General features: G+C 45.4%; 1 protein-coding gene and 1 long non-coding RNA gene across 2 annotated transcripts; both read left to right on the top strand.

The window, feature by feature from the left end:
• LOC309388770 (kunitz-type serine protease inhibitor Vur-KIn-like) lies at positions 1-22,832 on the top strand. Its single transcript, XM_081946381.1, has 4 exons — positions 1-69; positions 19,217-19,378; positions 20,355-20,495; positions 22,697-22,832. Exons 1-3 carry the CDS (start codon positions 63-65, stop codon positions 20,492-20,494), a joined length of 309 nt encoding a protein of 102 aa, XP_081802507.1. The 5' UTR covers positions 1-62; the 3' UTR covers position 20,495; positions 22,697-22,832.
• Positions 6,803-12,963, top strand: LOC309388771. The gene is made up of 3 exons (XR_014174839.1): positions 6,803-6,872; positions 10,484-10,624; positions 12,825-12,963. It is a non-coding gene; the product is annotated as an uncharacterized lncRNA (long non-coding RNA).
• Positions 22,833-23,775: the final 943 nt, after the last annotated feature.

Raw genomic sequence — 23,775 nt, 5'->3', positions numbered from 1 at the left:
TTCTCCTGCTAGGGGGGCTCCTCGGCCTCTGGATTGAGCTGACACCAACCTCTGGATGGACGATGCATGGTAAGAGACCCTTTTTTCTTCCTCCAGTGAAAGGAGAAGCCTCAGCATCTGTTCCCAGATGTTAGAAGTTTATTCCAGAAGCAGTTCTTCTACTTTGAGATAGATACTATTTCCTGTGTTATGCTCTGAACCTTTTTAGAGAAAGGACTGGTTACTTCTATCTAGACAACATGAAAATAGTGGTCACCTTGAATCTGTTTATTCTTTAGACATAGAATACCTATGCTAGGTATTGTCCAGATCAGGGTTAACTGCTGCTCTTCATAAATGCCATTTATGGGAACTTTTGTGTGAAAGTTACACTCCCATTTTATAGCAGACACTATAATGTCTGCTCCTCTTTTCTCAACTTCTTCTTACAATAATACAATAGTAGAGTTGGAAGGGACCTTGGAGGCCTTCTAGTCCAACCCCCTGCCTAGGCAGGAAACCCTATACCGTTTCAGACAAATAGCTATCCAACATCTTCTTAAAGACTTCCAGTGTTGGGGCATTCACAACTTCTGCAGGCAACTTCTGTTCCACTGATTCATTGTCCTCACTGTCAGGAAATTTCTCCTCAGTTCTAAGTTGCTTCTCTCCTTGATTAGTTTCCACCCATTGCTTCTTGTTCTACCCTCAGGTGCTTTGGAGAATAGTTTGACTCCCTCTTCTTTGTGGCAACCTCTGAGATATTGGAATAATGCTATCATGTCTCCCCTAGTCCTTCTTTCTCTTAAGCTAAACATACCCAGTTCCTGCAACCGTTCTTCATATGTTTTAGTCTCCAGTCCCCTAATCCTCTTTGTTGCTCTTCTCTGCACTCTTTCTAGAGTCTCCACATCTTTTTTACATCGTGGTGACCAAAACTGGATGCAGTATTCCAAGTGTGGCCTTACCAAGGCATTATAAAGCGGTATTAACCCTTCACGTGATCTTGATTCTGTCCCTCTGTTGATGCAGCCTAGAACTGTGTTGGCTTTTTTGGCAGCTGCTGCACACTGCTGGCTCATATTTAAATGGTTGTCCACTAGGACTCCAAGATCCCTTTCACAGTTACTACTACTGAGCAAGGTATCATCTATACTGTACCTGTGCATTCCGTTTTTGTTGCCTAAATGTAGAACCTTACTCTTTTCACCATTGAATTTCATTTTATTAGATAGTGCCCAATGTTCAAGTTTGTCAAGATCCTTCTGTATCTTAAGCCTATCTTCTGGAGTGTTGGCTATTCCTGCCAGCTTGGTGTCATCTGCAAATTTGATGAGTTCCCCATTTATTCCCTCATCCAAATCATTGATGAAGATGTTGAAGAGTCCTGGGCCTAAAACAGAGCCTTGGGGTACTCCACTGCATACTTCTCTCCATGTAGATGCAGTTCCATTGAGGACTACACGTTGAGTGCGGTTGGTCAGCCAATTACGAATCCATCTGGTGGTGATGCTGTCTAACTTCTTGTCCTTGTCTCAAGATGTTCTGCAGGTTGCTTACGTTTCTTAAGATGAGTTTACAATTCTTGAGTTAAGGATCTCATTATATGTCCATGAACATAATTTTAAGGATGGAAGGAATAAGGCTTGAGATCTGGAATGCAAATGCCAAGAAAATATCGCAGGAAGGAAAGTCTACTGCTGTCCAAAGACATCGGTTCCATTTCTAAGATCTCCTTCCAAATGTCTGATGCAGATGACCTGCTTGTGGGATCCTTGGTGATTTCTGAGCTTAGTTGTTTTCTTGCAGATGTTTCATTGCCTAGCTAGGTGATTAAGGTTGATGATGTTGCTTAGTTGGGTAATGAAATATGTCTGCAAGAAAATAACCAAGCATCAAGCAACCCATAGTCATCGTCGTCCTCCTCCTCCTCCTCCACCACCTCCTCCTCCTCCTCCTCCTCCTCCTCCTCCTCCTCCTCCTCCTCCTCCTCCTCCTCCTCCTCCTCCTCCTCCTCCTCCCTGCAAACCTCTCTTCTAGCACTGATGAGGTTCCTTAGTCAGGTCATGAAACATCTGCTAGAAACCCACCAAGCTCAGAGAGCATCAATGACCCCACAATTGTTTTCTTCTTCTTCTTCTTCCTCTTCTTCTTCTTCTTCTTCTTCTTCTTCTTCTTCTTCTTCTTCTTCTTCTTCTTCTTCTTCTTCTTCCTCCTCTTCCTCTTCTTCTTCCTCTTCCCCTTCCCCTTCCCCTTCCCCTTCCCCTTCCTCTTCCTCTTCCTCTTCTTCTTCTTCTTCTTCTCCCCCCTCCTCCTCCTCCACCACCACCACCATCCAACCCCATTTGCTTCTAGCACTGAAGATGTTCCTAGTTGGGTAATGAAATGTCTGCCAGAAAACAACTGACTTCAGTGTGCGAATTGACAACCACACTATTCCTCCTCCTCCCCACAAGCCCCACCACATTCTAGCACTGATGATGTTACTAAGTTTGGTACTTTCGTTCCTGTGTCCTAAGATCTTCCACAAAAGTCTTCAAAAGTATTTAGAAAGCACTCTACAACCGGAATGTTCAACCTTGGCAATTTTAAGACTTGTGGACTTCAACTCCCTGAATTCTTGTCTGGAAAACTTTGGGATTTGAAGTTCACAAGTCTTAAATTTGCCAAGAATGGACACTCCTGCCTTACAATGACAGATATTAGATATAAGAGGCACCTGAGTCTTGGATGCCTGCAGTGGCCCCTAATTTCTGTGACCAATTTGGAGTGTTGGGGTTTCCTTTTCACACAAGAATATCTTAAGTTATCTGAAGGACCCCCCCCCCTCCTGTGAGGAACCCACCCATCTCTTGAGAGAGCCATTCCCAAGAGCCCTCTTGTGCATTTCTACAACTCTGAAGGCATATCAGGTTACTCAATTTAGCAACAACGACAGCAGAATGTTGGCCAAGACATTTTTGTGTCAACTTCATGCCAATTTTGGTAATGATTGCATTGATTCTAAGGATGGATTCCTTTGCAATCTCCTCTAACATCTTTCTAAATACTGACGTCAGACTGATTAGTCTTCTTGTTTTTAAAGTTGGGGAAGTTTCCTGTCACCACTTGGGACTCACACTTCTAACATCTGACACAAACATGAGCTCCCTAGGCCCTCCCTCCTCCCTTTGCATGCATTGCAATGCCCTGCATGTTCTCCACGTGGAAGGAGAAAGAATTATACAGGGAGAGTCACTTGTCCTGTATTCATTTGTTGCAGTTTGTCCAGGAGAATCTCAGATTTCAACAGAAGGGAATCTTTGTAAACGAGAGGACCCTGGGGCTCTCTGAGCTTGGGTGTTTCCTTGCAGATGTTTCATGACCCAGCTAGGGAACATCATCGGTCCTAGAAGGGAGGTGGGTTTGTGGAGAGGAAGAGGAGAATGGGGAGGAGGAAGATTGTTAAGTATTTGGTGCTGTCTGAACTTGGTGGTTTTCTTGCGAATGTTATTTGATACATTATCAAAGAATGCAATAAGATTACTCTGGCATGATCTGTTTTTGACAAATCCATGTTGGCTTTTAGCTATTACTTTGTTTGCTTCTAGGTGTTCGCAAATTCGTTGCTTGATTATTTTTTCCAGAATCTTTCCTGGTATTGAGGTCAGGCTGATAGGTCTGTAGTTTCCTGGATCTAATTTTTTCCCCTTTTTTGAAGATGGGAACCAGATCAGCTCTTTTCCAGTCCTCTGGTAGTTCCCCGGTGTTCCAGGATCTCTGAAAGATATAATTCAGTGGTTCTGAAATCTCATCTGCTAGTTCCTTCAGAACCCTGGGGTGTAATCCATCCGGTCCTGGTGATTTGAACTCGTCTAGGGTAGACAGGTGCTCACTTACCATTTTCTTCCCTATTTCAATTTGTGTTCCTAATCTGATTTTTGTGGTGCTGTTTTTGATAGGTTGGACTGTTTTATCCCTTTGTGTAAAGACAGATGCAAAACAAGAGTTAAATAGTTCTGCTTTCTCCCTGTTGCTTGTCACCTTCTTGCCACTTTCTCCTAGCAATGGACCAATTGTTTCCTTAACTTTTTTCTTGTTTTTAACATGTTGGAAGAAGCTTTTTTTGTTAATTTTTACTTTTGTGGCAAGCCTTTCTTCATTGTGAGCCTTAGCTTTCCTCACTTCATCTTTACAGGCTCGGGCTATTTGCTGATATTCTGCCTTAGTTATGTCCCCCTCCTTCCACTTTTTATACTTACCTTTTTTGTCTTTCAGTTTGTCAGATAGTTGTTTATGCAGCCATGCTGGTTTCTTTTGGGAGCTGTTATTTTTCTTCTTCATTGGTATTGTGCTAGACTGGGCTTTTGTAATCTCATTTTTTGAAATTTCCCAAGCTTCTTGAGTTGTTTTCCCCTTGAGGATTCTCATCCATGGAATTTTTCCCAAGCTCTCTCTAAGTTTATTGAAATTAGCTTTCTTAAAATCCAAGACTCTAGTTTGACTTTGTTCTACTACTTGTGTTTGCATAATGTTGAATTCCAATATTGCATGGTCACTTGCCCCCAGGGTTCCTATGGCTTCAACACCTTCTATCTACCGCCCCGAGTCCCTTTTGGGAGAGGGGGCGGTCTATAAGCGCTAAGACATTCATTCATTCATTTCCTCTCTGTTAGTGAGAATTAAGTCCTTGTTTCTTTCTCTACTTTTTGGAAAACAAAGTTGTCTGCTAGGTTTGTTAGGAACCTGTTGGATCTTCCACTTGGTGCAGAGTTTGTTTCCCAGTTGATGTCAGGGTAGTTAAAATCTCCCATTACTATTGTGGTGTGCTTCCTACATACCTTAGTTAGCTGACTAGCAAAAAGTTCATCTACTTCCTCTGCTTGGTTGGGTGGCCTGTAGTATAGACCTATGGCAATGTCATTTCCCCCCCAACCTTTAATATTGACCCAAATGCATTCAACCATTTCCAGTGGTTGAGAACTCACAACTTCAAAGGGGAAGCTGTTCCATTGGTTAATTGTCCTCACTGCCAGGAAGTTTCTCCTTAATTCTAGGTTGCTTCTCTCCTTGATTAGTTTCCATCCGTTGCTTCTCGTCCTGCCTTCTTTGGTGCTTTGGAGAACAGGTTGCCCCCCTCTTCTTTGGGCCAGCCTCAGGCTGTGTCACTTACCTGTAGGGGGTTAATGAGTTGGGGTATTTTCCAGTCCCCCGGAGGAGGAGCTCAACTGAGAGAAGAAGAATCTAGGACCCCACCTGGAAGGGTCACAAATGCTCCCTTCTCAACATCTTCATTTCCAACGTCCCATGACAGGGCTGATTCCTGAGGAGGAGGAGGAGTCAGGTGCTGCAACATCTCCATAGTAGTTTACTCACACGTTCTGTGCAAGAAGGGGCCATGAGCAGGAGATGAACCGTTTGCCCAGAGGTTGAGCAAACTGGGTTTTGCAGCACATCTTGAGGAATCTGCCCTGCGAACGCTTCAGTTTCCTCATTCTGTGGGTTGTGTGGTTCAAGCCGAGTCAGAGCAAAGCTTACTTTGTGGTTTGCATGCTCCCCTGTCACAGGCTGATGATTGATCTCTCCCACCATAGAGCTGATTAAACAGGGGAGAGAGAAAGGACCAAGCCTGGAGCTGCTCTCTCACCATCCCTGACTGGAGCACCCACTTAGGAAGAACTGCTCCAACTCCCAACCATCTAGGTCAGGGGTCTCCAAACCTCTCCAGATAGCTCGGCAGGTCTGGGGAATTCTGGGAGATGAAGTCCACAAGACTTCCTCTCATTTAGGTGATTGAGAAGCATAGAATAAAACATTTGGAAGGGACCTTTGAGGTCTTCTAGTCCAACCCTCTGCCCAAAGGAGGAGACCCTCTACCATTTCAGGCAAAAGATTGTCCAGTCTCTTCTTGAAAACTTTCAGTGATGGAGAACTCACAAATTCTGAAGAAGAGCTGTCCCACTGGTTGATTGTCCTCACTGTCAGGAAGTTTCTCCTTATTTCCAGGTTGCTTCTCTCCTTGTAAATCTCTGTTTACATCCTCCATGACGCAGGAATGTCAAGTCTAAGTGACCATATCCACATGTGTAGAGTTCATGACAACTGCTATGCTATGCTATGCTATGCTATGCTTTTAATATTATTTTATATTATGTTATGTTATGTTATGTTATATTATATTATTTTATACTATACTATACTATACTATACTATACTATACTATTACTATTACTATTACTATTACTATTACTAATACTAATACTAATACTATACTAATACTAATACTAATACTAATACTAATACTATACTAATACTAATACTATACTATGGCATTGCACTGCACTGCACTACTACATTATATTATATTGTATTATATTGTTATATTATGCCTATAATACCAGAGCCTCTGTGCCTGAAATCTCTCTGCAGTCCCAAACCAAAGAGCCATCACAGCCCCAGGGCAGCCCTGACAAGGAAGTGACGTCATCCCCCCCAGCCGGGCAGCCCCCATATTCCACCCTCCACTATGGATACCCCCCCCCGAACCCCTTAACTCGGGACTTTCCCGGCTCTGCTGCAGCTCTGGAAAGGCGAGTTTTGCTTGACCAGAGAAATGACCCATTGACATCAACAGGGACCAGCCTGACCTCCTGCAAACCGCTCAGCCAATCCAACCTTCAGGTTCCCCACCTCTTGTTCCACCATCTTGTGAAAGAGGGAAGAATTTCTGTTCTCACTGCATTACGTCCTCCTGCTTCCTGGATGTGAAATTCCCAGTGGGGAGACTATTTAATGCACGGAGCCCGAGTGTGGGGCAGAGGGCTTCACCATGTCTTCCAGAGGTCTTCTTCTCCTGCTGGGACTCCTCACCCTCTGGGCAGAGCTGACCCCCGTCTCTGGCCAGGGCCGGCCAGGTAGGGCTTTCTGAATGATCTTGGGACCCCTGGCAGGGAGGGGCTGAAGTGGTCAGAGTTCTCCCCCAGGGAAGGGAAACCAAAGATCTCCCAGTCTATTTATTTATTTTTATTTCGTCAAGCATGGATTAGATAACAGAGATAAGTATAGGCATGATTATGAATCCATGAAATGGATATGAATACAAGGGAATATTAGGGCAGGGACGGTAGGCAGGCTGGTGCGTTTATCCAGGCCCCTTACAGACCTCTGAGGAATGGGGTGAGGTTGACAGTAGACAGCCTTTTTTTCTGTGTATCAAGTTTTTTTATTTTTTTAGACAGTAGACAGTCTAAGGTTTAAGGTTTGGGGGTTTGGGGAAGAAACCACAGAGTTAAGTAGAGCACTCCAGGCACTGACAACTGTTATTGAAGTCGCATTTCCTTCAATCGAGTTTGGAGCGGTTTACCATATCTTTGTAATCTATTGTGTGCTTGTGTGTTGTTGTGGTTGAAGCTGAAGTAGTCATTGACAGGTAGGATGTTGTAGCAGATCATGTTATGTACTACACTTAAGGTCGGATCGAAGACGGCAAAGTTCTAAGTTGTCTAAGGCCAAAATTTCAAGCCTGTTGCCATTTGGGATCCTGTTGTGAGCAGAGGAGCAGAGGACTCTTCTCCTGAAATATCTCTGGACTCGCTTGGTTGTATTAATGTCCGATATGCAGTGTGGATTCCAGGCAGACGAGCTGTATTCGAGAATTGGTCTAGCAAAAGTTTTGTATATCCTAGCTGTTGGCCATGCAGTTACAGTGGGCTCTGGCACTTAGATCGTTTGAGATGAGTACTCCAAGGTCCTTCTCAGTGTGTGTGTGTGGGGGGGGGGGTTTCCTCTACGAGCTCATATACACTCATTTTGTTTTTGTGTTCTGATTTTTTCCTGCCAATATGTAAGACAGAGCATTTGTGGGTTGAGATCTGGAGTTGCCAATTGTTTGACCATTCTGACAGATAGCCAAGGTCTCTTTGTAGGGTAGCAGCATTGCCGGTGGTGTTGAATAGTTTTACATCATCAGCGAAGAGAACGCAGCTGCTTATGATATGATCGCAAAGATCCTCTGTCTTGGTGGGGCTTCTTTTGGGGAGGATCTGGAGATGGTGGTTGGGGGGTCAGCTGAACAGGAGACAGAAATGGGAGGGAGGCCCAAGAAAGAGAGATACTACTGTATCTTTACTCAATGAAACTGCAGCATTGGGGGTTTTAACCCACAGATTTAAGCAATTTCCTGTTAACTATTTTGTTATTAATATAGTGTAGAGATGACAGGCTAAGCATTTGTGAACAGATTTAGTAGTTTAAAATTATTTCGGCCTGTTTCACAAGAGGTGGGAAATTAACACTGCTGTATTCTATTAATCCTCATTCAAGTGGGGAGGATACTATCTGTATATGTGTTAGTTCCCCCCCCCCCTTTTTTTTTTAAAGACACCTTTTCTTTTTAATTCTTTTGTCTTTTAAAAAAAACATTTCGGTGCTTTGTATTTTAACTTTCTTTGAATAAACTGAATGCCATAGGGTGGGTGGGGGGAGAGGATTTTAAGCCACAGGAACAATCCAGTCCAGCCATTGGATCCAATCCCCAGAGCAGGAAATTAAATGAAAGCATCTTAAATGGCTCCCGACTGCTTCCAATCTGAGCATGCTAGGAGGGCCCCAGGTTGGGGAAATAGGTTGAAGGTGTTTGTGGTACCTAATGAAATAACACCTTCCCTTCCATTTGTCACAGAGTTGTGTTATCTTCCTGCTGAACCTGGGCCATGTAGAGCTGTAGTTCCTCGCTTCTACTACAACTCGACTTTAAACAAATGTCAAAGTTTTACTTATGGTGGATGCCATGGCAATGCCAACAATTTTGAGACCAAAGATGAATGCCACTACACCTGTGTTGGTAAGGAGGGAAGGAGTTGCGGAGTGGCCTCTTGATAGAATAAGAATTGCTGTCTCCTAAAATTAAGCATAGGGTGGCTTCATGTAATATCCTGGTTGGCAGCCCTGAAGATGCTCTCAAAATGGCTTTGATTGCCTTGGGTCTCTTACTTGGAACTAGTTCTTACAACAGGCTACGATGGATCCAGTAGAAGGGAATCTTTGTTGCTCTGCTTGGACTGTGGAATTTCTGGTGCTCTCTGAGATGGGCGGTTTTCTTGCACACCGTTTTATGACCCAAATATACTGCTAGAAGGGAGTGGAGTTTGCAAGGAGGAGGAGGAGGAGGAGGAGGAGGAGGAGGAGGAGGAGGAGGAGGAGGAAGAGAGGTGTGGGATGCTTGGTACTCTCTGAGCCTGGTTGTTTTCTTGCAAATGTTTCATTATCCAGTTGGGTAACACCAACAGTGCAACAGTGGTTTTCTCCCTGTTTATATGCCGTAACTCTCCCTGCCATTGTGGGTGTGGGTTTTCTCCTTGGTAGTTCCATATGGAGAATGTTATTTTCTACTTGGTTGTTTGTCCTTGTTATCTGCATGTTGGCTTGAACCTCAGTCCATGTTCATGGCTTTGTTTCAGCAGAATAACAGAGTTGGAAGGGACTTTGAAGGTCTTCTAGTCCAGCCTCTTTCTCAACCAGGAGACCCTATATCATTTCAGACAGGTGGCTGTCCAGCCTCTTCTTAAAAACCTCCCATGATGGAGCATTTACAACTTCTGGAGGCAAGCAGTTCCACTGGCTAATTGTCCTCACTGTTAGGAGGTTTCTCCTCAATTCAGGTTGCTTCTCTCCTTGGTTATTTCAAACAATGGGCAGAAACCAACCAAGGAGAGAAGCAACCGAGGACTCAGGAGAAATTCCCATCCTCTGTGGGGAAGGAGGTGGGAGGTAGAGTCATGCTCCAGCGAGCCCCTCTCATCCTGGATGCACGGAGATGTTTTGGCTGCTGAAAGGACCAGAGATGGGATCTTCTTTGCTCTGGGATTCTAATTCAAGAGGAAATCTCCCAGTGGAATGGGATGTGTGAAAGACTTTGGGAGATGGGCGAGGAGATGCTGTCAAAGGGAAGCAGAAGTGTTGCACTTATGCTTGGATGGTTAACTACAAGCTAGAGGCTCTCTCAGCATTTTGCGCAACAGACTTAAATTTAGCGGGCTTGAAATTAGCAAAATGAATGGTTACAAACCCAGGACTGCCTTTGCTCTTCTCCGGTTTGAGTGTGGGATTTCTAACAATTTCTAACCAAGGAGAACATGCTCGATTTCTCCCAGGCTGAGGGCCAGTTTAGGGAACTGCAGGGTCTCCTGCTTGGCCAGGGGGTTGAAGACCTCCCAGGGCCCTTCCAACTATAGTATTCTGTTATTCCGTCTAGAAGGAGAACAATCTTCTTCTTTGGAGGAAACAGGATTGCGCATTTCCACTCCAGGATCCCAAATCAAAAGAGAGGAGCCCAGAATATTCCTATTCCAGAATGAGGAAATGGCTGTGTTTTGTGGGGGAGGGAGGATCCTGTTCCACCTGGCCATGTCTCACCTGGAAGCACGGAGATGTTTTGGCTGCTGAAAGGTCCAGAGATGGGGTCTTGCTTGATCTGAGATTCCAATTCCAGAGGATTCTCTCAGCCTCGGGATTGTCTCTTTTGCAGAAAAACCCGGGGTGTGTCCCAAGCCCCCTCCAGGCACCATCACTATTTGTCCCGTGAGGTGTAGAAGCGACTGGGAGTGCAAGGGGAAAAAGAAGTGTTGCTCTTATGGTTGCATGATTGACTGCATGGATCCTGTCTAAGGTAAGAGCACTGAGTCCTGATGCCTCTCTGTAGGGATCCCGAGATCCCAGAATGGACCTTGGATGAGCCAAGCCCCAGATAGGATGGTGAGGAAAGGAGAAGGTCCCAGCCTTGCCTTGAGAACATCAAGGTCTCTGTCCTTCCGAGGGGGGACTGGTGGAGGACAGAAGGACAGACAGAGGTGGGGGGGAGAGGGGAAAGTTCTCTCTCAGCTGAGCCTGAAGGGAGGGTCCGATTCTGGGATTAAAAGATTGGGGAGGGGGTCTCTTTGAGAGCAGAGGACCCAGTCTCCTTTGCTCCTTGAGGGAAAGAAGGCCCCCATCCTGCCATTTATTTCAGATTTCTTCTAAATTCCTCTCTTCGACTATGTTGAGGCCACAAAGGTTGCAGGAAGCTCTAGGGCCATGGCTTCCATTCGTTTGGGAAGCTCTGTCACTGTCCTCACCACCTCTTAGGAGGCCAGGAGAAAGGAGGGAGGCTGGGGGGAAATGGGTGTGAAAGCACCAGAGAGCTCCGAAGGGCAGTAGATGATGACCGATAGCCACTCCGTTGGGAGCGCAGGACCCTGGGAGCATGACCCTCCACACGTGGGAAGAGTCCTCACACAGTCCCAGCACGTGAGCCTGCCCATGTTTTCTCGGTGCTGAAAGGAAGAGACATTGACGTGTAAATCCATCAGTCGCACCGTGTCATGCTCCACGCCCAAACACGGATGGATTCCTTTGTCTCAAACATGGATAGGACCACCCTACTCAACCCGGCAGCTTAGAAAAACAAAACGCAAGGAAACCTAACAAAACAATGTAAAAAAAAAACCCATCAGGGCACATCAACATGGCAGCTGCTGCACACGGCTGGCAAACAAGCCAACACAATTCTAGGCTGCATAAATAGAGGGATAGAATCAAGATCACGTGAAGTGTTAATACCACTTTATAATGCCTTGGTAAGGCCACACTTGGAATACTGCATTCAGTTTTGGTCACCACGATGTAGAAAAGATGTGGAGACTCTAGAAAGAGTGCAGAGAAGAGCAACAAAGATGATTAGGGGACTGGAGACTAAAACATATGAAGAACGGTTGCAGGAACTGAGTATATGTCTAGTTTAATAGAAAAAAGGACTAGGGGAGACAGGATAGCAATCTTCCAATATCTCAGGGGTTGCCACAAAGAAGAGGGAGTCAAACTATTTTCCAAGGCACCTGAGGGTAGAACAAGAAGCAATGGGTGGAAACTAATCAAGGAGAGAAGCAACCTAGAACCGAGGAGAAATTTCCTGACAGTGAGAACAATTAGTCAGTGGAACCGAAGTTGCCTCCAGAAGTTGTGAATGTCCCAACACTGGAAGTCTTTAAGAAGATGCTAGATAGCCATTTGTCTGCAACGGTATAGGGTCTCCTGCCTAGGCAGGGGGTTGGACTAGAAGACCTCCAAGGTCCCTTCCAACTCTGCTATTGTATCGTAAGATAACAGACAACATTAGATCAATCCAATGACAGCCCATCATCCTTTAACAGAGGCTGTGACAGATCGCGAGTCCAAGGCCCTGGGAAGAGTCCGGTTCCTCTAGGTTGGGAGAAGAATGTCCCATGAGGCAGAGCAAAAGACCCCACCCATTTTGTCCACTGTGCAGATCTACAGCTACCTGGCTGTGGGCTATCACAGGCTAAACTCAGGTGTCACGAATATTTATGGCTTCATCATGGAATCCCTTATTTCGGACTGTCAGAGAAGATCTATACCTCAATCGAGGATGGTCCTTATTATTTAGTAGCCCTGTGTCTGTTGTGGTAGCCACCTTCCCTCCCACTTGCCTTCTTCTCCTGGAAGTCCTTCCTTTCTCCTGGAAGGGTGGACATCCAATTAAAATGGTGGGCAACAGGACTTTTTTGAGAGAAGAAAGGCAGACCCCACCCACTATTATCCAGCTCACCTGCACAGGTGAACAGCCATTGGGCTCTGGACTGGTGACACTTAGGGGACATAAAGGCCAATGGCTTGGTCGGGTGAGCCTCCTACAAACTCTAGCACTCAGAGAGGTCCTCCAGGCCTGTCACTGATGGTCCAACAAGCTTTTGAATTCCACGTTGTTGTAAGATTAAGCAGGGCGAGGCTTGGGGGCTCCTGGTTGTAAGACTTAAGCAGAGTGTGGAAGATACCTCTGAGCAGAAATGCCCTGACGGATTCTCTTTCTACAGGTTCCTGTCAGATTCACCATTCAACTTTTCCGAATTGTGTCTGGTGCCTCAACTTGGACCAAAGGCCGACCAGGCCCCATGGGCACCCTTCCCCTCTAATACACAGTGGACCTATTCTTCTTTCCTCAAAATAAAGGCATTGGGCCCCTACTTCCTGCTGAGTGGTGTTTTTTTCTGTCCCTTGGAGGCTCTCCCACTCTCACTTATGCATGTCCTCCCCATGTCTGAGGATGAGGGGCTGGTCAAACGAGGGATCTCTAAAAGGCTGGGGATTCTGGAATTTTCTGTTATCCATCATCCATCTGACTAACGGACCCAACAAAAGCAGCCACTTTCAGGAATTCAGCAAAACTTTATTGAGTTCATCATTTTGGCACTGAAGAAAGCAAAACCAATTCTAAATTTTCCTGAGCCATTTTCTTATTCTATTCCAATATTGTTTAGCCTTCGGGCATAACCAACACATTTGGTAATACATTCCTTGATTTTGCCTACATTTCCAACAGTCCGGTGATAAGCTTGGGTACATTTTAGCCAGTCTCCCTGGTTGAAGATTCCTTCTATAGAACATTTTATACATATTTTTCCTGTAGGCTACTGCCATTGTCAATTTATAACTTTCAGTCCAATTTTTTGCCCTTTTCCCCAAATCAATAATGTAGCCAAAATGTTTGGCCCAAGTTATCATAGTTTCTTTAACTACCTTGGTCCATTGCTAGGAGAAAGTGGCAGGAAGGTGACAAGCAACTGGGAGAAAGCAGAACTATTTAACTCTTGTTTTGTATCTGTCTTTACACAAAGGGATAAAACAGTCCAACCCATCAAAAGCAGCACCACAAAAATCAGATAAGGAACACAAACTGAAATAGGGAAGAAAATGGTAACCTATCAGCCTGACCTCAATACAAGGAAAGATTCTGGAAAAAATAATCAAGCAACGAATTTGCGAACACCTAGAAGCAAACAAAGTAATAGCCAAAAGCCAACATGGGTTTGTCAAAAACAGATCATGCCAGACTAATCTTATTGCATTCTTTGATAATGTGACAAAATTAGTGGACCACAGGAATGCTGTCAATATAGTTTACTTGGACTTCAGTAAGGCATTTGATAATGTAGACCATAACCTACTACTAGATAAAGTAGAAGAATGTGGGTTAGACAGCATCACCACCAGATGGATTCGTAACTGGCTGACCAACCGCACTCAACGTGTAGTCCTCAATGGAACTGCATCTACATGGAGGGAAGTATGCAGTGGAGTACCCCAAGGCTCTGTTTTAGGCCCATTCCTCTTCAACATCTTCATCAATGATTTGGATGAGGGAATAAATGGGGAACTCATCAAATTTGCAGATGACACCAAGCTGGCAGGAATAGCCAACACTCCAGAAGACAGGCTTAAGATACAGAAGGATCTTGACAAACTTGAACATTGGGCACTATCTAACAAAATGAAATTCAATGGTGAAAAGAGTAAGGTTCTACATTTAGGCAACAAACACGAAATGCACAGGTACAGAATAGGTGGTACCTTGCTCAATAGTAGTAACTGTGAGGGGGATCTTGGAGTCCTAGTGGACAACCATTTAAATAGGAGCCAGCCGTGTGCGGCAGCTGCCAAAAAAGCCAACACAGTTCTAGGCTGCATCAACAGAGGGAGAGAATCAAGATCACGTGAAGTGTTGATGCCGCTTTATAATGCCTTGGTAAGGCCACACTTGGAATACTGCATCCAGTTTTGGTCACCATGATGTAAAAAAGATGAAAGAGTGCAGAGAAGAGCAACAAAGAGGATTAGGGGACTGGAGACTAAAACATACGAAGAACGGTTGCAGAAACTGGGTATGTCTAGTTTAATGAAAAGAAGGACTAGGGGAGACATGATAGCAGTGTTCCAATATCTCAGGGGTTGCCCCAAAGAAGAGGGAGTCAAACTATTCTCCAAGACACCTGAGGGCAGGACAAGAAGCAATGGGTGGAAACTAATCAAGGAGAGAAGCAACTTAGAACCGAGGAGAAATTTCCTGACAGTTAGAACAATTAATCAGTGGAACAGAAGTTGCCTCCAGAAGTTGTGAATGCCCCAACACTGGAAGTCTTTAAGAAGATATTGGATAGCCATCGGTCTGAAACGGTATAGGGTTTTCTGCCTAGGTAGGGGGTTGGACTAGAAGACCTCCAAGGTCCCTTCCAACTCTGCTATTGTATTGTATTGTATTGCATTGCATTGCATTGCATTGCATTGCCTTGCATTGCCTTGCCTTGCATTGCCTTGCCTTGCATTGCCTTGCCTTGCCTTGCATTGCCTTGCATTGCATTGCATTGCATTGTATTGTATTATACCTCCTCCTCCATTCTGTAATTCAATAAGTAGTTATATCATTTCTTGATCAATTTATCCTCTGTACCTTGTAAAATTTTATCTAGATGTTGCAGTTCTGTTTTGAATCCGTTCTCTTCTTTATCTTTCTTACATCTAGCCTGTATCTGCATATATGGCCACCAGTTGATGTCTATGGCCTGTTCTTTTAGTTCTAATCTTGTTTTTAATTTTCCCTGATCGTTTAGTAAATCTTTATATCTTTTTATTTTATCTAGGTCTAATACATTTGGGTAGATTAATGCTTCCATCATTGATAGCCAATTCGGAATATTAATATAGTGTTTTTCTTTAGTTTTTTTGCAAAGGCTCCCTAATTAAATGTTTCTGAAAATAACTGTGGGTTCTATTTTTGCTGTCCCATATAAACATGTATCATCCTGACTGTCAGTCATGGCCTTCTAAGATCAGCATTCTTTTATTTTTTAACTCCACGTGGGTCTTGATTCTATCCCCCTGTTTATGCCGAATTGTGTGGTCTTTTTTGGCCGCTGCAGCACATGGCTGGCTCATATTTAAATGGTATGAGTCAAACTAGGATGAGGTAGACTTCCTTACTGAGGTTCAGAATCCTGGATTGAGCAATGTATGGTGACACCAGAATCAGAATCAGAATTGAGGTGGAAGGGTCCTTGCAGGTCTTCTAGTCCAACCCTCTGCCCAAACGACGAGACCCTCTACCATTTCAGGCAAATAGCTGTCCAGTCTCTTCTTGAAAATTTCCAGTGGTTGAGAACTCACAACTTCAAGGGGGAAGCTGTCTCACTGGTTAATTGTCCTCACTGCCAGGAAGTTTCTCCTTAATTCTAGGTTGCTTCTCTCCTTGATTAGTTTCCATCTGTTGCTTCTCGTCCTGCCTTCTTTGGTGCTTTGGAGAACAGGTTGCCGCCCTCTTCTTTGGGCCAGCCTCAGGCTGTGTCACTTACCTGTAGGAGGTTAATGAGTTGGGGTATTTTCCAGTCCCCTGGAGGAGGAGCTCAGCTGAGAGAAGAAGAATCTAGGACCCCACCTGGAAGGGTCACAAATGCTCCCTTCTCAACATCTTCATTTCCAACATCCCATGACAGGGCTGATTCCTGAGGAGGAGGAGGAGTCAGGTGCTGCAACATCTCCATAGTAGTTTACTCACACGTTCTGTGCAAGAAGGGGCCATGAGCAGGAGATGAACCGTTTGCCCAGAGGTTGAGCAAACTGGGTTTTGCAGCACATCTTGAGGAATCTGCCCTGCGAACGCTTCAGTTTCCTCATTCTGTGGGTTGTGTGGTTCAAGCCGAGTCAGAGCAAAGCTTACTTTGTGGTTTGCATGCTCCCCTGTCACAGGCTGATGATTGATCTCTCCCACCATAGAGCTGATTAAACAGGGGAGAGAGAAAGGACCAAGCCTGGAGCTGCTCTCTCACCATCCCTGACTGGAGCACCCACTTAGGAAGAACTGCTCCAACTCCCAACCATCTAGGTCAGGGGTCTCCAAACCTCTCCAGATAGCTCGGCAGGTCTGGGGAATTCTGGGAGATGAAGTCCACAAGACTTCCTCTCATTTAGGTGATTGAGAAGCATAGAATAAAACATAAAGCCTCCGGAACCTGGGGAGGGTGAAAAAAGCATGTAAAAATGGAGGGGTCGCGCCCGTTGTGCATGCATGCGCACTGGGGGGGTCACGCATTGCATTGTGGGTGCAGCACACCCGCACACGACCCCCCTGAGCTCCCCCCACTTATGGTACGCGAGCCAAAAAAGGTTTGCCATCGCTGGCTAAGACCATCGTAACTCTAAACTTTAAACTCCACTTCGCGTTCCTCAAAACCCCCGTGGATGGGCTCCACAGTCATCGCCAGCTGCACAGTCGCCACGCCTCCACGCTGTAGAAAACCTAGGTGTGCGCACATCCCCTGTACAATTACAGCTTCGGAGACTTCATAAGGGCGGGAAAGTGTTCTCACTCTGACAAAGCGCTGCCTTGTCTTCCACAGCTGTTAGATCGGGCAATGGATAGGCAGACACAGGCTAACAGTAACAACAGCTCTTTATTTTACAATCCAGCAAAAACTGACTCTGACAGCAGCCCTTTTATAGGGAGCTGTCAGACCTCTCGACCAATAGAATCAAACCTCTGTTCCCGCCGGAACAGAGGACCTTGTTGGAAACCATAGTTGCTCTTGTAGATATTTAACAACAGCCATCTCGTTTCCAATTGGGGGGGGGGGGAAGAAATCCTCTGCATGGATCCCCCCAATTGGAAACGAGGCGGCTGTGAAAGATGTGTGGGGTCCGGAGCCCATCCGTGCTGCCGAGAATGGGCACCGGACGCGATGCCAGCCATGCTGGGAGCCTGGCTGAGCACGGAGGAGCCGGCGGCCAGGGCGCCCTGAAGCAGCGCTAGCCAGCATGTCTTGCTAGAAGAGCCCCAGAGGCAAGGGCAGCCCAAAGGAGGAGACCCTCTACCATTTCAGGCAAAAGACTGTCCTGTCTCTTCTTGAAAACTTCCAGCGATGGAGCACCCACAAATTCTGGAGGCATCTTCTGTTCCACTGGTTAATTCTCCTTACTGTCAGGAAGTTTCTCCTTAATTCCAGGTTGCTTCTCTCCTTGTAAATCTCTGTTTACATCCTCCACGACCCAGGAATGTCAAGTCTAAGTGACCATATCCACATGTGTAGAGTTCATGACAACTGCTATGCTATGCTTTTTATATTATATTGTATTGTATTGTATTGTATTGTATTGTATTGTATTGTATTGTATTGTATTGTATTGTACTGTACTGTACTGTACTATACTATACTATACTATACTATACTATACTATACTATACTATACTATATTATTATTTTGTATTGTATTGTATTGTATTATATTATATTAATTATATTGTATTGTATTGTATTGTATTATATAATATAATATTATATTATATTATATTATTATATTATATTATATTATATTATTATATTATATTATATTATTATATTATTATATTATATTATTATATTATATTATATTATTATATTATATTATTATATTATATTATATTATATTATATTATATTATATTATATTATATTATATTATATTATATTATATTATATTATATTATATTATATTATTATACCATACCATACCATACCATACCATACCATACCATACATACTATACTAATACTATACCATACTAATACTATACTATACTATACTATACTATACTATACTATACTATACTATACTATACTAATACTAATACTATACTATGGCATTGCACTGCACTGCACTACTACATTACATGACATTGCATTAGGGACCAGCCTGACCTCCTGCAAACCGCTCAGCCAATCCAACCCTCAGGTTCCCCACCTCTTCTTCCACCATCTTGTGAAAGAGGGAAGAATTTCTGTTCTTACTGCATTACGTCCTCCTGCTTCCTGGATGTGAAATTCCCAGTGGGGAGACTATTTAATGCACGGAGCCCGAGTGTGGGGCAGAGGGCTTCACCATGTCTTCCAGAGGGCTTCTTCTCCTGCTGGGACTCCTCACCCTCTGGGCAGAGCTGACCCCCGTCTCTGGCCAGGGCCGGCCAGGTAGGGCTCTCTGAATGATCTTGGGACCCTTGGCAGGGAGGGGCTGAAGTGGTCAGAGTTCTCCCCCAGGGAAGGGAAACCAGAGACCCCCAGTCTAGAACCTCTGGCTTGGTGGGGCTTCTTCTGGGGAGGTTCTGGAGAGGGTGATTGGGGGTCAGCTGAACAGGAGACAGAAATGGGAGGGGCCCCCAAGAAAGAGAGATGAAGTTTTAGGGGAAGTCCAAGCTCTCTTTATTCAGGGAAACAGCAGAATCAGGATTTTAAGCCACGGGAACAATCCTCTCAGCCATCGGATCCAATCCCCAGAGCAGGAAACCAAATGAAAAGATCTCCGATGGTTCCTGACTGCTTCCAATCTGAGCGTGCTAGGAGGGCCCCAGGTTGGTGAAATATGTTGAAGGTGTTTGTGAAATAACACCTTCCCTTCCATTTGTCACAGAGTTTTGCTATCTTCCTGCTGTCACCGGACTATGTGAAGCCATAATACCTCGCTTCTACTACAACTCAGCTTCAAATAAATGCCAGGAGTTTATTTACGGTGGATGCCGGGGCAATGCCAACAATTTTAAGACCAGAGATGAATGCCACTTCACCTGTGTTGGTAAGTAGGGAAGGAGTTGCGGAGTGGCCTCTTCACTGAGCAAGACCTGTGAAAGACTTTGGGAGACGGGCGAGGAGATGCTGTCAAAGGAACCGTCAGATAAGAGATGGCGTAGCCCACAGCTGCATAAGGGGAGAGGAGTGGAGAAGGGAAGGGAAGAGTTTCCTAGGCTGCATAAGAGACAGCAGGAGATTTGTCCTTTCAGACCTGCAAGATTCTTTTAAGGTAGCTGGACAATAAAGCAGACTCGGTTTCCTGTCTGGTCTGCCTGCTAAGCCTGACCCTCGGCCTTGGGATCTTCTCTTTGGCAGAAAAGCCCGGGGTGTGTCGCAAGGCCCCTCCAGGCACAATCTCTATTTCTCCTGTGAAGTGTGAAAATGACTGGAAGTGCCCCAGGAAGCAGAAGTGTTGCACTTATGCTTGGATGGTTAACTACAAGCTAGAGGCTCTCTCAGCATTTTGCGCAGCACACTTAAATTTAGCGGGCTTGAAATTAGCAAAATGAATGGTTATAAACCCAGGACTGCCTTTGCTCTTCTCCGGTTTGAGTGTGGGATTTCTAACAATTTCTAACCAAGGAGAACATACTGGATTTCTCCCAGGCTGAGGGCCAGTTTAGGGAACTGCAGGGTCTCCTGCTTGGCCAGGGGGTTGAAGACCTCCCAGGGCCCTTCCAACTATAGTATTCTGTTATTCCGTCTAGAAGGAGAACAATCTTCTTCTTTGGAGGAAACAGGATTGCGCATTTCCACTCCAGGATCCCAAATCAAAAGAGAGGAGCCCAGAATATTCCTATTCCAGAATGAGGAAATGGCTGTGTTTTGTGGGGGAGGGAGGATCCTGTTCCACCTGGCCATGTCTCACCTGGAAGCACGGAGATGTTTTGGCTGCTGAAAGGTCCAGAGATGGGGTCTTGCTTGATCTGAGATTCCAATTCCAGAGGATTCTCTCAGCCTCGGGATTGTCTCTTTTGCAGAAAAACCCGGGGTGTGTCCCAAGCCCCCTCCAGGCACCATCACTATTTGTCCCGTGAGGTGTAGAAGCGACTGGGAGTGCAAGGGGAAAAAGAAGTGTTGCTCTTATGGTTGCATGATTGACTGCATGGATCCTGTCTAAGGTAAGAGCACTGAGTCCTGATGCCTCTCTGTAGGGATCCCGAGATCCCAGAATGGACCTTGGATGAGCCAAGCCCCAGATAGGATGGTGAGGAAAGGAGAAGGTCCCAGCCTTGCCTTGAGAACATCAAGGTCTCTGTCCTTCCGAGGGGGGACTGGTGGAGGACAGAAGGACAGACAGAGGTGGGGGGGAGAGGGGAAAGTTCTCTCTCAGCTGAGCCTGAAGGGAGGGTCCGATTCTGGGATTAAAAGATTGGGGAGGGGGTCTCTTTGAGAGCAGAGGACCCAGTCTCCTTTGCTCCTTGAGGGAAAGAAGGCCCCCATCCTGCCATTTATTTCAGATTTCTTCTAAATTCCTCCCTTTGACTATGTTGAGGCCACAAAGGTTGCAGGAAGCTCTAGGGCCATGGCTTCCATTCGTTTGGGAAGCTCTGTCACTGTCCTCACCACCTCCTAGGAGGCCAGGAGAAAGGAGGAAGGCTGGGGGGAAATGGGTGTGAAAGCACCAGAGAGCTCCGAAGGGCAGTAGATGATGACCGATAGCCACTCCGTTGGGAGCGCAGGACCCTGGGAGCATGACCCTCCACACGTGGGAAGAGTCCTCACACAGTCCCAGCACGTGAGCCTGCCCATGTTTTCTCGGTGCTGAAAGGAAGAGACATTGACGTGTAAATCCATCAGTCGTACCATGTCATGCTCCACGCCCAAACACGGATGGATTCCTTTGTCTCAAACATGGATAGGACCACCCTACTCAACCCGGCAGCTTAGAAAAACAAAACGCAAGGAAACCTAACAAAACAATGTAAAAAAAAAAACCCATCAGGGCACATCAACATGGCAGCTGCTGCACACGGCTGGCAAACAAGCCAACACAATTCTAGGCTGCATAAATAGAGGGATAGAATCAAGATCACGTGAAGTGTTAATACCACTTTATAATGCCTTGGTAAGGCCACACTTGGAATACTGCATTCAGTTCTGGTCTCCACGATGTAGAAATGATCTTGAGACTCTAGAAAGAGTGCAGAGAAGAGCAACAAAGATGATTAGGGGACTGGAGACTAAAACATATGAAGAACGGTTGCAGGAACTGAGTATATGTCTAGTTTAATAGAAAAAAGGACTAGGGGAGACAGGATAGCAATCTTCCAATATCTCAGGGGTTGCCACAAAGAAGAGGGAGTCAAACTATTTTCCAAGGCACCTGAGGGTAGAACAAGAAGCAATGGGTGGAAACTAATCAAGGAGAGATGCAACCTAGAACCGAGGAGAAATTTCCTGACAGTGAGAACAATTAATCAGTGGAACCGAAGTTGCCTCCAGAAGTTGTGAATGTCCCAACACTGGAAGTCTTTAAGAAGATGCTAGATAGCCATTTGTCTGCAACGGTATAGGGTCTCCTGCCTAGGCAGGGGGTTGGACTAGAAGACCTCCAAGGTCCCTTCCAACTCTGCTATTGTATTGTAAGATAACAGGCAATATTAGATCAATCCAATGACAGCCCATCATCCTTTAACAGAGGCTCTGACAGATTGCGAGTCCAAGGCCCTGGGAAGAGTCCGGTTCCTCTAGGTTGGGAGAAGAATGTCCCATGAGGCAGAGCAAAAGACCCCACCCATTTTGTCCACTGTGCAGATCTACAGCTACCTGGCTGTGGGCTATCACAGGCTAAACTCAGGTGTCACGAATATTTATGGCTTCATCATGGAATCCCTTATTTCGGACTATCAGAGAAGATCTATACCTCAATTGAGGATGGTCCTTATTATTTAGTAGCCCCGTGTCTGTTGTGGTAGCCACCTTCCCTCCCACTTGCCTTCTTCTCCTGGAAGTCCTTCCTTTCTCCTGGAAGGGTGGACATCCAATTAAAATGGTGGGCAACAGGACTTTTTTGAGAGAAGAAAGGCAGACCCCACCCACTATTATCCAGCTCACCTGCACAGGTGAACAGCCATTGGGCTCTGGACTGGTGACACTTAGGGGACATAAAGGCCAATGGCTTGGTCAGGTGAGCCTCCTACAAACTCTAGCACTCAGAGAGGTCCTCCAGGCCTGTCACTGATGGTCCAACAAGCTTTTGAATTCCACGTTGTTGTAAGATTAAGCAGGGCAAGGCTTGGGGCCTCCTGGTTGTAAGACTTAAGCAGAGTGTGGAATATACCTCTGAGCAGAAACCCCCTAACAGATTCTCTTTCTACAGGTTCCTGTCAGATTCACCATTCAACTTTTCCGAATTGTGTCTGGTGCCTCAACTTGGACCAAAGGCCGACCAGGCCCCATGGGCACCCTTCCCCTCTAATACACAGTGGACCTATTCTTCTTTCCTCAAAATAAAGGCATTGGGCCCCTACTTCCTGCTGAGTGGTGTTTTTTTCTGTCCCTTGGAGGCTCTCCCACTCTCACTTATGCATGTCCTCCCCATGTCTGAGGATGAGGGGCTGGTCAAACGAAGGATCTCTGAAAGGCTGGGGATTCTGCAATTTTCTCTGTGTCATCCATCCGACTAACGGACCCAACAAAAGCAGCCACTTTCAGGAATTTTAATATTCTCAAAAGCAAAACTTTATTGAGTTCATCATTTTGGCACTGAAGAAAGCAAAACCAACTCCTGTGCAATCTTGCATAACTAAACATGAGTTTCATCCCCTCCTCCCATGGAATGGGTCACATTGTCCAGTTAGGAACCAAGCTGTTGTTTTGATAGCAGTTCCCTTCTTGGCAGATACCTGCAGCCTTGTCCTTGGCTCCCACAGTTGAAGTTCGTAGCCTCCACATTCCATCCCACCCTTCCCTCCCCCCAGTTCTTTGGCAATTTGAAAAGCAACAATGGTCACAAGAAGCTTAAGCGTTTTTCAATCTTGCCACCGTGCAATGGTCTGCAACCCAGCCTCCATAAAGGGAGTCAGGGATAGAGTTGACTCACCTCAGCCAATCACCGTGGACAACAATTCAAGCCGATGGCCTACAGCTTGGTGTCATCTGCAAATTTGATGAGTTCCCCATTTATTCCCTCATCCAAATCATTGATGAAGATGTTGAAGAGTCCTGGGCCTAAAACAGAGCCTTGGGGTACTCCACTGCATACTTCCCTCCATGTAGATGCAGTTCCATTGAGGACTACACATTGAGTGTGGTTGGTCAGCCAGTTACGAATCCATCTGGTGGTGATGCTGTCCAACCCACATTCTTCTACTTTATCTAGTAGTAGGTTATGGTCTACCTTATCAAATGCCTATGTCAACGGCATTCCTCTGGTCCACTAATTTTGTCACATTATCA

Source organism: Natrix helvetica, assembly GCF_964273705.1.
Source record: "Natrix helvetica genome assembly, chromosome: 3".
NCBI lineage: Eukaryota > Metazoa > Chordata > Lepidosauria > Squamata > Natricidae > Natrix > Natrix helvetica.
The sequence above is the reverse complement of the archived record's forward strand: the minus strand, read 5'-3'. Positions and strand labels throughout refer to the sequence as shown.

Bases quoted from the DNA above. Each gene is read 5' to 3' on its own strand.
- LOC309388770 (XM_081946381.1), top strand. The intron at 19,379-20,354 runs GTAAGTAGGGAA...TCTCTTTTGCAG, and splicing joins ATGCCACTTCACCTGTGTTG to AAAAACCCGGGGTGTGTCCC.